The sequence below is a fragment of the Cygnus olor genome, chromosome 11 (genome assembly GCF_009769625.2).
Source record: "Cygnus olor isolate bCygOlo1 chromosome 11, bCygOlo1.pri.v2, whole genome shotgun sequence".
In the NCBI taxonomy this organism is placed as follows: domain Eukaryota; kingdom Metazoa; phylum Chordata; class Aves; order Anseriformes; family Anatidae; genus Cygnus; species Cygnus olor.
Genome location: NC_049179.1, coordinates 9,498,496 through 9,512,261, shown reverse-complemented (window position 1 = coordinate 9,512,261; position 13,766 = coordinate 9,498,496). Strand labels below are relative to the sequence as shown.

General features: G+C 55.8%; 1 protein-coding gene across 2 annotated transcripts; it reads right to left on the bottom strand.

The window, feature by feature from the left end:
- Positions 1-5,685: 5,685 nt before the first annotated feature.
- Positions 5,686-13,533, bottom strand: INSYN1 (inhibitory synaptic factor 1). 2 transcript variants are annotated; one of them, XM_040570612.1, is made up of 3 exons: positions 13,377-13,533; positions 12,489-13,189; positions 5,686-6,377 (listed from the first exon to the last, which is right to left on the bottom strand). In XM_040570612.1, exons 2-3 carry the CDS (start codon positions 12,675-12,677, stop codon positions 5,718-5,720), a joined length of 849 nt encoding a protein of 282 aa, XP_040426546.1. In that variant the 5' UTR covers positions 12,678-13,189; positions 13,377-13,533; the 3' UTR covers positions 5,686-5,717. The 2 variants fall into 2 exon arrangements, with proteins under 2 accessions (XP_040426546.1, XP_040426547.1); XM_040570613.1 differs by lacking the exon at positions 13,377-13,533 and having other exon boundaries at positions 12,489-13,192.
- Positions 13,534-13,766: the final 233 nt, after the last annotated feature.

Sequence of the window (13,766 nt, the reverse complement as noted above, 5' to 3'; positions counted from 1 at the left end):
CTCCACCTCATGGTGTTGCACATTTTTTTTAAGCAAGGATATGTGATGCAATGAGAATTGAGGGTTTGATTTTTAAAAAAGCAACCCAACTAAATTTCTAAGGAATGAGCCTCCCCTATCAGCCCCAAGCTGTCTGCCTCGTGATTTAGACACAAAACCAATGGAGGTCACAGTGGTTCGTGGGTTTGGGGTGAGCCCCACAGGCAGCTGCACATCCCAAGGGCTTTCCAGCACTATTTATGGCCCAAAGCATCCTCTGGACCTTGTCCCAGAAGAAGTGGGGGGCAGAAGCAGGAGACTGCTTTTTTGGCTGTGCTTTGGCCACATCTCAGAGGCTTTAGCCATGCTGTCACACCATGGAGGTGGCGCTCAGTTGGCACCCTCTGGAGCCTTGTGAGCATGTGGGAAACCTCTCAAAATAATAACAATAATAAAAAGTACTAAAGCAGGGAAAATGCACTTTTGTGTTTTCTTCTGTCTTTATTTCTCAAGTCGCTCCAAGCTGAGGAAGTCGCACGAGTTGTGTCCTTCCTCAGCCCTCTGCATCCCCACGTTCTCTAGGAGGACACAAAGCTCAGATGCCCAAATTTATGCTTTAAAGCACAAATTGGCTGCCCTGTCTCAGGGCTAGTTTCCCAAAGATGTACATTATTAATGCTCTGCCTGCACGTGTTCAAGTAAATTGTTACACGTTTATTTTTTTTTCCTTTTTTCCCCCTTTCTATGGTGATTAGCAAAGCAGAACATTAGCCTGAATCTTTGCAAAGGTGAAGTCAGGTTATTTGTTGTAAATAATATCCATTTTCCGTGCACAGACCTGGGGAAGGGGAGGAAAAGCAGAGTTCCCAATATCTCTTGTGGGTATCTGTTACCGTGCACGAGACAGCAGCATCTCCCCAAGGAGCCGGAGTTAATTCACTTCTCTTGTTTTCCCTGCCTTAAAAAAACGTGCCGTGGTGGAAATGGAAGCAAAGGAGCAGAAGCCATTTGAAAACACCTCTGGTAAATTAAAGTTTTGCCGTATTTGCCGAGATAATTTAGTGTAATTCCCCACTAATGAATTAATGCACCACTTCTTGTTCATTATAGCTTTCCTAATTTGATTGGGGCTCCAAGTGCTATCTAACTTCATTACCAGCAAATATTAATGTAATAAAATGGGTTTGGCGGACCCGGGCGGCTGCGTGGGTGTCCCCTGCACCCTACGTAACCCAAAAGCAACAGGGATGAACCGGGGCTGCCTTGGCTGCTTTGAAACCCAGAGGATGGCTGAAACCAGGGCTTTGGGGAGAGGAAGAGGAGGAGGAGGAAGGCCAGGGATGCCGCCAACCCATGAGGCTTCCAGCTTTAAAGATGCGGATGGGAGAAGATCTTCCCAACCCCCCCCTCCTCCATCCCAATGGCCCCATGCATAATTTAAGCTCTGCCTTGCTCGCACCGAGCAATCATCTCTTCTTGGGCGAAAAGGGGATGGGGAGAGAGAGCTTTCTTCTTTTTGAGGCTCTTGTTGTTTTCTCCCCGAAGTGCTCCCTAAGTGATGCATGAATGGATTTTCCCATGGTGATTTTCCCACCCACCGGAGCGTGAAATGTAGTAGTAACCACGGATAATGTCCCAGGACACTGCCCAAGCCACATCCAGTGTTTGGAGCCATGGGAGATGGTTGCTAAAAATTCACATTTTAATGCAGAGCTGAGGTAGGGATGTGTTCCACCACCAATGTAGGATCTTAGGAGCTCTGACACCCTGGGACTTTGGCTGTGGACTTGGCTGAACACAAAATCCCTCCTGGCTCAGGTGGCCTTGGGGACACAGCCCCACTTGTCCCCAGGGCCGTGGCATCAAAGCCAACAGCTTTCATTTTCCCCACTCATCATCATTATTATTTTTCCTTCCAAGAGCCACAACATTTTAATTATTTATTTGGAGCGTGATTAATGTTTTGTCTGACGCTGTTCTGCCAGGGGAGCCCCGGTACATTTTGGCTTAGTGAGAGCTAATTAAGAAGTCCCATCAAGCATGTCATCCCTTGTCTTACAAGCACCTCCAGGGCTGCTCTGGCGCCGCTGCCTTTCTGCAGGCTTGGCCGAATCCTGTGGCCACCATGAGAGCCCTGGGGGGACAAATGGGTCCTGGGGCTCTGCCAAGGGGTCATCAGCAGCTGCTGTCCCCATCTGGGGGATGTTTGTGAAGGGGAATTGGTGCTTTGAGCAACTTGTCCCCAGGGGTGAGTGCAGGAGCCTGGTGTGGGTGCTGGAACTTCATCCAAGCAGCCCCCATCCCATGGTGGGGACAAGACCCAAAGAGCGGCTGCTACCTATGGGACTTGGGGTCTAAGTGATGTTTTTGGGCTCAAATCCTCTCTTTCCAGCTGTGTTTGGGGACGATGCTCTGTGGAATCCCCATATCCACAATGGGTTATGCAAGGGAAGATGGCAACCACGGAGGTGACGTGACATGGGGCCACCAGGGAGCACAAGGGGCACCATCAGCATGGTCCCCATGCGCTGGCAGGGTGCAAGAGGAAGGGACGATGAGGACAAGGATGGTGGCACATACACATGTGTGTGCGTGGGCACCCACTGCCACCCAGTGGTGGGAGAGCACCCAGCCACCATGCAGCAAGAGGCGATTCCTATCATGATAAATAGACGTGTGTTACCTGTTGGGATACCAAGAGCTGCGTCCAGGTCAAGCCCAGGCATGGCTACCGGAGGACCAAACCTGAATACTCTTGACCCCAGCCCAGGAAGGATAATGAGCCATGTCTACCTCCACATCCATGTCCCATTGACACTGGCCATGCCCCGTTGATCCTACCCATTTATTCCCACTGAGACTTGGACCTGCTTCATCCTCACCACCTTGCCCGATACTCTGGGCTTCCTATTGCCACTAGCTGCCCCCCTTGTCCCTCCCTGGGGGTGGTGAGCTGGCTCCTTCCCACCTCCCCATCCCCACCTTCCCTTCTCTCAGTGGAGCAGGCAGGACCTTGAGAGCCGAGCTTGGTTCTTGCATCTCCATCCCATGGCACCAGGAGAGCTCGAAGATAACAACCCAGGGAGAGAGATAGGAACGATCTGTGTGTGTGTGTGTGTGTGTGTGTGGAAGCTGTTGTGGGCATTGCATTTTCCTGCTGCAGGCGTTCTGCCAGGAGATAACCTCCGCCAGGCAGTTATCCAGGTCCAGAGCACGCAGTGGAAGCGTTGCTGGAGATAAGCAGAGCCGGGGAGGATGCGACCCCCTGCTCGCTGCACTGCAGAGCGAAATCAGGCTGGGGAGGACACAGCTTTGCTTTTGGGGATGCTCCTGCCCCACAGCATCCTTTCATTCTCCCACATTGCGCAGAGCGCCACAGGGCTGGATGGCGAGGATGAGGAGGGAAGAACCTCAGCATCCCGAGGTGGAAACAGCTCCCGGCTGGCCCAGAAATCCAAAAGGAGAGCCTGAAGGCGAGCCGACTGCGTGGTTATAAAGAAGAAGCATTGCACGAGGCGCTGGTACATTACTTGCAGTAATTCAGCGGTGGAACAGCAAGGAACAAATAAGACAAGACGCTGTACATTAGCAGAGGCAGAAGGCATAGCCTCTCCCTTTGAAAAACAAAGCATTTGTCTTCCAGCCACGGCCAGCACCTGGCCCCAAGCAATGCCTGGTCCCTGGGGGGCAACCGAGGCAAAGAGGGGGCCACCAAGGCAGGGGGGGATGCGGCTGGGGGCCCACAGGCTCCCCCAGCACGAAGGGCTCCTGGGCTTTTACAGGAGATGGAGCAGCCAAGAGCCTCGCAAGGTGTTTGGGATGCAGGCGTTGTCACAGCTCCTGGGGAGCCTGGCTTCATTTTGCTTTTATTTTTCCCAACCTCCTCCCCAGGTAACCCATTTCTGTGCGTTTTCCCCCAGGATGGCGGAAGCGAGGAACCTGCTTTGCTCGCCGGCCCCAATCGGAGGCAGCTGATTCGCATGCAAAGCCAAAATTCTGCTTTAAAACCCATCAAACCGTGCCAAACGCCGGCATGGTACCCGCCGGCGGGCGAGGAAAGGGCAAGAATTAGCAAAGCTGTCGCATCTCATCCCTGGGGCGCGGAGCAGCCGGAGCCGCCGTTCCGGGTCGTGTCCTTGTTTTATTTGCTGATTGTTTCTTTATTGCTTCTGGAGGAAACACGAGCCCTTTGCCCCTTCCTCCGCCGGCTCTCATGAGATGCTGGGCGCTGTTTGGGGCTTTCCCAGTGTTTTTTTGGGGGGGTGAGAAAGGGTTAGGAACAGGGAACAGGGAGGGATGACCCCATCCTGATCTTCCCTGGGTATTTGGGGCTCGCTTGGAGTCAGTCTGAGCAGTTTTTGGCATGGGCTGATGGATGTTATTAATTAACATTCTATTAATAATAACCCCTATCCTCTCTAACTCTATTAATAATAGCCCCTATCCTCCTCTTGAATTTCACCCCCAAACCCACCCAAGCAGGTTTTCCTGCTAAATAATACCAGCAAAACCCCTCTGTGCTTGTTTCTGGGCATACAGAAGAGCACGAGGATGTCACCTGCAGCTTGGGCTGCTCTGAATTTTTGCCTTGTGCCCCTCCTGGCATCTTTCTCCAGAAGTTATTAAGGAACAAAGCTGCCTCTATTAATCACACCTATCCAATGGGGCCCGGCTGTAAAAACAGCTCATAAAAATAAATAACCAGCTGTTGACACGCAGAGTAATGGAAGGAGCAAAGAGGAATTGTCCCGTCCCATGTCTCCCCATGGTGGTGGCTGTCCCTTCTCCAGCACATGGGACAGGGACATCCCAAACCCTGATGTCCCTATTTGTGAAAATAAAATTTTCTCGGGGTCCCAGCCCTGGGGTCACAGGGAGATGCAGAGGGAGGTGATGCTGATGCAGCTGCAGTGGGGAAAAAGTCTTAAAAACTAAAACAAAATGCCTAAAAGCTCTTAAAAAAAAGGATTTTAACTCCTTCTTCCAGCTAATGGGGGTTGATTCCCATCAGTGGGCAGGTTCTGGTTTGTTAGCATCAGAAATACTTATAAAAGTTGCTGATAAAATATCAGAAATACAGCCTTGCCTTGCACCGCATCCCCAGGTGATGCCATGAGGGTCCCCAAAACCCATCGTTGCCATTCCTGGGGTTAATTCCCTGAAAAACTGTCTGTGGGGTCTCTTTTTTTTTGTTGTTTTGTTTTGTTTTTCCTATCCTGTTTTCCCTGCTGATAAAAGGGAAGAGCATCAAGCTACGATTTTGGGTGAATATAGAGCACTTTTTGAGAAAATCTGCAAGCAGATTGCACCAGCTTCTTGTATTTCCTAGCAAGTGCCTATGGCAAACAGGGATAAAACACCCCAGGGAGGGATCTTTGCCCTCCCCAGCCCTGCCACCAACCCCTCCAGTGTCCCCACGTCCCCAGGAGAGGCTTCCCTCTCTGGGCACATATATACATAGGATATATATATGTTATGGTTGGCATTTCTCCATGACGAACAGTTTATTGAGCTGCGTCTTCCGTCCACAAAACAGTTTAAAATTCCCTGAGCCTCAAAAACGACGGGTAGGTAGTTGGACGTTTTCCTTCTCTGCCACCTTTTCATCTTGATTTTATTCGTAGTAGCGATGTATTTAAATATATATTTATATATATATATATATTTCTGACCCTTCCCAGGCTCCCCACCCACCCAGCCCAACCCTCGGCCGACCCCAACCCGCTCGGGAGCCGGCATCAGTTTTTCCTTTTGCTTTTCTGCCTGATGTAAGGCAGCACCGTCTGGGTGCTTTTGTCGGCCACAGTCTGTGTGCTGCTGTTCCTCGTTGGCCGCCGGGCTGCCGCCGGCCCCCCCCCACCACCCCCAGGGGGATGCTTCGAGGTCACCTTGCGGCCGGGCTCCTCACCGCAATCCTCGCCTGGGGAGCCTTCGTCGGCACCGTCCCCGTCGTCGTCATCGCAGCACAGCGCGTGGTACAGCACCTTGTCGCTGAAGCGGACCCGCTCCCGCGTGCCAGCCGGCCGCTGGTGGGGACCCCTGTGGTGGGCACCGAACGCCTCCTCGCTGGAGGAGTCTGGGGTCCCCCCCCGGGGCCCGTTGGCGATGGGGATGCCGCCGTTCATCAGCCGATAGTCGGGCTGGCGGCACGGTGGCGGCTGCGGCCGGGGGGGCTCAGGACCGTCCCCTTGGTCGGAGGGGGTGGAGGCGTCGAGGAAGGAGCAGAACTCCCAGCTGTCGGAGAGGATGTCGGCGGCGGTGAAGTCGAGGGGTCCCAGCTCGAAGGCGGTGCCCCCTTTCTCGCTGCTGGAGGTGCTGCTGGCTGTCGCCGTCGTCCAGTCGTCCGGCTCCAGCTCGAACTCGAAGTCGGACGTCAGACGGTCGATCTGGCTCACCACCTGCGGGCGGACGGATAGATGGACGGATAGACAGATGGACAGGTGAAGCCCACCCAACCACACAGCGCTTTTGGGGTGCTCATGGACCCCGCCACCACAGCCGGGACCTGCCCCAGCCCAACTCGTGGCCACTTTGGGCTGAGGCCCCCTCTCCCCCACCCAATACCGGGGGCAGGATGAAGCAGGCACCCCAAATCCCCACACACGTGGCATCCCTTAGACCCTCACACCCGGCCGTGCGGAGCCATCAGTGACCGCCACCTCCTTTGCCCCATAAATTTCAGCTCCACAGGTGGGGAAACTGAGGCAGAGCTGCCCCCAGGTCGTGTGATGGGTGCTCCCAGGCTTGTTCCTGAATCCACCATCCCTTCCAAGGTGTTTATTATACCAAGGACCAGCTGGACCGTGGTGGCTTGGGGACATGGGGGTGTCCCCACTGTACTGCAGGGGACAGACCCTACACAGTGCCACCGTGGTAAAGGGGCTGGCACAGAAGCATGTCCCTTTCCATGTCATTTCCATGGCTATTTATCAGGATTGCTCTGCTCTCCCCTTCCTTTTCCTTACCCTGGCCTTCCACGTGTCCTTTCCTTGTGGAAAGAAACCATGAGCTTCCCAAAACAAGGATGGGAAGGCAAATAAACGAGCAACCTCCTGGCACCTTGCAGTCCACACCGAAACCAAAAATCCACACACCACCAAAAACACTCCACAAACCACCAAAAATCTGCTCCATCTCCACCAGCATCACACCCAGTGGACCTCCTCATCCACCAAGAAAAATTAATTGCAATGCTAAACCATCCCTCCATCGTTTCTGAACTTGAAGGTCTTTTCCAAGCTCAAGGATTCTGTGATTCTGTGATTATGCTGCCGTTACCTTGTTTCTTGACCACTTTTGGAGGAAAGCAAGTCCTCAGGCTTAGACCCCCTATCCCATCTTCACTGCAGAGGCTTCTCCCTGACCTTCATCCCATGCCCTTGCTCTGTGCATCCTCACCCCTGTGCTAGATGCCAGCATGCAGCAGTTTAGGGAAGACCCTATAAAAATACCATAAATGCACCGTAAACCAGCACCCAACAACCTGGGGCCATTCTGGAGGACAAAACGCAGCCTGGTGTCCCCAGGGATTGGCTCAGGGTGATGGGGCTGGATTGGGAAGCCCATGGGAATGGCGAGACCCTGCCTGAGGTCCGACCAGGAAGATGCAGGTGTGTTTGGGGGTGTGTTGGACGTGGTGGCAATGAAACGACCCCGATCGGCCCCACCTGGACCCCCCATCCCGCCCTGCTCATGGCTCAGGAGGTCACATCAGCTCAACGTGGAGCTGTGCAGGTCCTTGTCCCCAGCCCTATATGCTGTGGGTACCTTGCCTCCTGGATGGACCCCTTGTAGGTCATCCCCCACCCTGCTTCCAGGTTAGACCCTGGCCCTGTGTCACAGCCTTGTCCCCTAGAGGGTCTTTGGGTCCCCAGAGCAGGGCAGAGCCAAGTGGAGCGCATCCGATCCCCACCAGCAGAAAGTGAGGGGCTTTCCCCAGGCTTTCAGCCCTTGCCCAAGAGCCCAGACCTCTTTTCTTGCCTCCTTGACCATGCTTCAGCTCTGGAGGATGCTGAGAGCAAGCTGGGACACCCGGCTGGAGCTGCAGCAGCAAGAAACTACTTGGATGAGAAAAGAGGATCGCTGCTGTCCCCAAAGTGCCACCAGCTTGCTTTTTATTTCCTTTTTCTTTTTCTTCTTTGGGCAAGAAAGGGTGAAAAAAAAGCCTATGTGACCTCTTCCTTCTCAGTGATGACAAAGAAGAAGGAAAAAGGGCAGGAAAAGAGCCGTGCCTGGGAAACACCCGGCTATTATTATTTTTTAATAAGGCAGAAAATGATCTCACCGAAACCCTTGGCTAAAGTGAGATCACCTCCGTTTTCCTGGAGGCTGCAAGCATGGCACCAGCTCCAGGGTGAGCGCATCCTCCCCAGCCCAGGGGGTCCCAGCTCCTCTTCATCCTCACCCATCCCCGGGACCCTTGGGGGGCTGCTGGCACCTGAGTGCCGGGAGGAGCCGCGTCCCCGCCATCCCCCCAGGTCCTCGGGGGGATTAGTGTCACACCAGCCACGCTCACTCTATTTTTAGGAGCGCCCTTCACTGCACTTTCTATTTTAAATGGGCGGCGGGGGGGGGTGGATGTTAAATACCTCCCTGCTGCCCACTACCTGCTGAGGATTTAAATGTAAAGCAGGATTTGGTCTTTTCTCCCCCCCTCTCTGCTACATCTGGCTGTCAAAGCCTTTTAGCAGGGCGAGCTGGGATGGGAGTGATGGGGAGGGAGGGACAGACCAGACTCCATTGCTCTGCATGGGGTTGGGGTTTTTGGGGAGACCCCCATGATGTGTGGCCTTGGGGGCTGCAAGTGGCTGAGGGGGTCAGGGTGTCCCCAGCGTGAGTCACAGGGGTGCCAAGAGGGGATGTGCCCTCCTCCTCCCTCACCTGTAGGTCTCACTTTGTTGCAAAAAGCAGTTTTTTCTTATTTTTTTCAGCTAAAATGGATGGAGCTCATCCCCGCCCCAAACACCAGGCTTTCCCCCTCCCCAAAAAAATGAATCCTCAGCATCCTGCATGTTCTCAAACATGACACTTGGGCTAAACATCGTAAAGCAAATAAATGGGACAGACCCAGCCTGCAGGACCAGCGTGGGACCAGCCACCACCAGTCACCCAACTGGGAGCACTGGGTGCTCCTCCCACCCCCGGGGGCTTGTGTGTGGTTCCTGCACCCAAGGACAGCGCCGGGAGCTCTTTAGCTAAAATCCTGCATGCCCCTGGCCGGGTGTTCCCCTCCCCAGCTGGATACCTGCCGAGGCAGATGTTGCACATCTGGAGCACCATTGTTTTGCTTCATTTTAAATAGTTTGGGTAATCAGCTCGGCTGCAAATCATGCCCTGGATCAGCGGTTGGCGTTCTGGCATTTTGGCCGTGCTGCTTCTCATTCAGGGGAGAATTTCTCGGCGAAGGTGCTGGGGAGGCAGGGAATGGGGCGGGAGGACGAGAGGGGACTTCAAAGGCTTCGTGGGAAGGAGCGGCACGGTGATGGGTAATGCATCTCCAGGAGAGGGTGGACGGGAGCGGGGCTGGGAGATGCTCGGGATCAAAGTGATCCAGTGGCCCCTGCCTCACAGCCTTTGAAGTGGAGCGGCTGTGGGATCAAAGGGGGGGCAGTGGGGACCTTTGGGTACGCTGACAGGGTCTGGCTGCGTGGCTGTGTCCCCCCTCGCCTCCCTTCCCAAAGGCTTTCCTGGCCCCAAGCATCAACTCCCAGGGCAAACCATGGGTTTTGCTCCCTGTTCCTAAAACTGTGCCACTGCTCCAAATCATCCCTGAGGATTTTGCCACCGTCGCCTTGAAAAGCAATCCCTCTGCCAGGAAAAGGAGCAGCCCCAAAGCCTCCAGCAGCCCCCACGACCCCGCAGCCTGACTTTCCCAGGGATGGGACCTTCCCGCATCTCCACAAACACTTTTCGGCAAGGGGAAGGTAAATATTTAACAGCAAATAAATGATTAATTGGAGCTTGCTTACAAGTGAGCGAGGAGAACCTGGGTTACGGGGGCCTCTCCCCAAGCTGACATGTATGAATGAGCGAGCCCTGTTGTCTGGTCCAGCGGACGGAGCATCGCTGGGCCATTTGCTGCATCATCAGCCACTAAATAGTTCAAAATCATTGCGTGCCTCTCTAAAACGTGTGGCTGGAATAACGAGCCGCCTTCTCCCCGTGAACTTCCCAAAGCATTCCCAGCTAATCACCTATTGATTACAATATTATTAAGGTATTTGTTAGCGGAAGGGTTGCGCTGCAGGTCTTCCTTCCGCAGAGGGAATGCCAGGGGACGTCCTGGTGTCACCTGCTAGTGTGCTGGCACCCACTGCTGCACCCAGAGGGGAGCGTGGGGGCGACGGGGCACTCGCCATGGGATTTTGGGGCTTAGAAATGGAGAATGTGGGAACTGGGGATGCAGGAAGCAGGGATGAAGGATGTGGGTACCAGGGATGGAGGATGCAGGTACCAGGGATGGGATGAAGGATTTGGGTACCAGGAATGAAGGATTTGAGTACCAGGGATGGAAGATGCGGGTACCAGGGATGGGATGGAGCATGAGGGTACCAGGGGTGGAAGATTTGGGTATCAGGGATGGAGGATGCGGGTACCAGAGACAGGATGGAGGATGAGGGTACCAGGGGTGGAGGATGCGGATCCCGCTCAGCGGAAGCACCTTCGGTCCTGGCCTCCTGCGTGATTTTTACTTCCAGCATGCGATTTCAGGCAGAGATTTAATAATCATTTTCCCCGCACATAATACAGCCCTGTCGTGGAGTGCTGGGGAATAATTATATACACAAAAGGGAAGAGGGAGGGAGGGAGAGTGGGAGCACAGGGGCTGGTAAAACAGCATCCTGGATACAATGGACATCTGGAACGACAGCCTTCAGGTGGGGAATGCTTGGGGGAGCGAGGGTTGAGCAGGGCTGGGGACAGATCTGCCCCATTCCTTGCAGAGCACGTCCAGCCCTGTGCCCCAAACACCCGGCAAAGCCCTGAGAGGAGCAGACGGATGCAGGGGGAGGAGAGGAGAGGGTGGGGGTCTCCAAAGCCCCATGGCTGGCCATAGACCTGGTGGCTTGGTGTGCACCACCGGGGACTCATGGTGTGTCCCCTGCCCTCCTTGTCCCCATCTCCTTGGGCTCCTCCTGGCCCTGGCTCATCACTTTGTTGAGTTTTGCAAGGCAACGCCGGCCTGGCCCTGGGGGAATGGGGAACACGAGAGCTCTGCTCCTCCAGAGCTGTTGGGTGAGCCTCGGTGTACTTTAGCTCCAGCTCTTATTGAGTTTTACACCACTTTTTAGGCACTCAACCCCTTGCTGTAGGGTCATGTGGTTCTGCTGGAAGACTTGTTTAGAAGGGTCAATGTTTAAGACCCCTTTGTGGAGAGGATTTTGGGGCCACTGACCTGGCCACTTTGCCCGTGCTGCAAAGGCCCCTCCTGTGGGAGGTTACCGGTGCCTCGGGACATGTCGGCTCCCCCCCAGAGTCACCTCCCGGCCACGACACTTCTCCTCAGGGCCCCTTCCCCTCTTCCCTTCCCCTTCCCCTCTTCCACATGCTGGTCCAGCCTGGCTTGGGCAGCTTCCCGAGGATGCTGCCAGGATGCTGGGGGTCTTCCAGCCCCAAGAGGTGGATGGGGACCAAAGAGTTAAGCTCTGGAGCGCTCAGGAAGGATGCTCAGATGTTTGTGGTGGTCTCTCCTGGCCCTAAATCCATGAGGTTTGTGAAAGGGGCACTGAAGTGGGCATGAATTGCCATCAGCCTCCTTTTGAAGGCCTCTTTAAGCTCCTGGAGGAGTGTGAAGTGAGCTCAGGCTAAATGGAAAATAGCTCTGCCTCCTGATTATTATTATTATTACTATTTTTAATCTGTCAGGGATTTGTCAAAAGGGGTTTGGGGCTACCCCGCGGGAGCTGCAGGAACCAGGGGGCCTTTCCTTGCTCTGCGTGCTGCCTGCTGAAGGGACGAGGGCCCCAACAGGGTGGTGTGGTGGGATGTGGTGTCCCCTGGGGGACAACCTCCCCTAAAACCCCTCAAGCCAAGCAGAGCAGCCCCAGAAAGGACAGCGGGGCTTTCAGGGAATGCTTTGGGCTGGGAGGTGTCATGTCCCCAAGCATGGCCCACGGGGACACAGCTCTCCCCCATCTCCAGAAACGACCCAACCACCCCAACGACACAACTGCCCCATCCCAAAAGCAAGCTGCCCCACCGTGCTCAAGGCCACCATGCAATGGGCAGCCACAAAGATGTCCCCGGCCCCCAGCCACGTCCCTGACACCCAGAGCAGAATTAACCCCCCCCCAAACTGCTGCCATGCCTCTGGGCATGCAGCGAGCCTCAGCATCAAGGTCAAGAGCAATTTTACCAAATACAGCCTATTTCCCCCCATTTCTTTAGAGGTGAGGCTGGTAGGGGCAGGGTGCCCGTGCTTCAGGCTGGGACGGAGTGGGGGTGGGGGGATGGCAGGGGGCACCCGGTGCCAGCTCCCACCCCGGGTCCTCTCCCCGTTGCTCTCCTACCTCCCGGAGCTCCTTGGCGACCTCCTTGAGCTCCTGCAAGATGCCTTCCAGCTGCCCGATGACCATTTTCATCCGGCTGCGGATCCTCTCCCTCTCGCCGTCGCTTTTGCCGCTGCTACAGTTGCTGCTGCTGCTGCTGCCGCCGGGGGGGTCACTGGGCTGCCTGTCCTGGCAGCTCCGCGAGTCCATCCTTCCCTACCGGCCTCGGCTCCCGGCCCCAAGGGCTTTGTCCATCCTGCTCCCCCCTAACCCGGTGGCCTGGCGTCCGCGCAGCCCCTCTCGGCCGGGGAGCTTTCACCATCTTAACGCCCCGAAGGAGTCCCAGCTCGCCTCCCCGCCCCGCCACCGAGGCTGTTTTCGGGGGGCTCCGGGCCGCAGCGGGGAGCACCGGGGCTGCCGGGGGCTGCTCCAGGGTCGGGGTGCACCATGCGGGGCCGGGCGGGGTGCCGAGGGGGCTCAGCCAGCGGCCCTGGGGAGGCACAGGGGGACCATGGAGGAGGAGGAAGAGTCCCTTGGATGTCCCAGGAAGCGAAAATCCAGCGGCTGGCGCTTTTCCTGCTCGCCGGGGCCGGGGAGGGCGATGCGGGGCTGGGTGCCCCCCCAGGAGCGATGCTGACCCCCGCGCTGGGCCCTTGCTGGCTCCTCGGCAGGGCGGTGGTGGGGGGCTCCGGGCCGGGTCCACGTGTCCCCGGGGTCCCCTCCTGCAGGGACAGACGGACGGACAGACAGCGTGAGTGAGCCAGCCCTTGTGGAGACAGAAAGCTTGGCAGGGGGCGGGAGGGGGGCTCTGCACAACCCCCCTCCCCCCCTTGCTTTGAGACCTGCAGACTGGGGTCCAGATGGACAGACGGACGGACAGATGGACAGACGGACAACCCGGGAACTTACCGGCACAGCGGTGAGAGGGCAGCCAGGTCCAGATTGCCCTTTCCCCACTCCTGGCTCTGGTCCAAGCTCTTCCTTGTCCTTTTATTATTATTATTATTATTATTTTTGTCTTCCTTCCTCCCCCTCCTCCTCCTCCTCTTCCTCCTCTTCCTTCTCCCTCAGGGTTTCTGCGTGGAGTCCGGGGGCCACCTTCCCTCGGCTGCTGTCAGAAGGGGTGAGATGTTATCTGCAGGGCTCGGGGGGTGAGAGGGAAACACGTCCCTTGGGACCCCTCCGCTTTAAGGGGGGGCAGCCAGAGCCCCCTTTCCTCCAGAGGGTCCAAGCCTCATCTGAGGAATGTGGGGGCACCCCCTTTGCCCCCAAATGCCCCCCACCCTTCCCTCGGGAGGT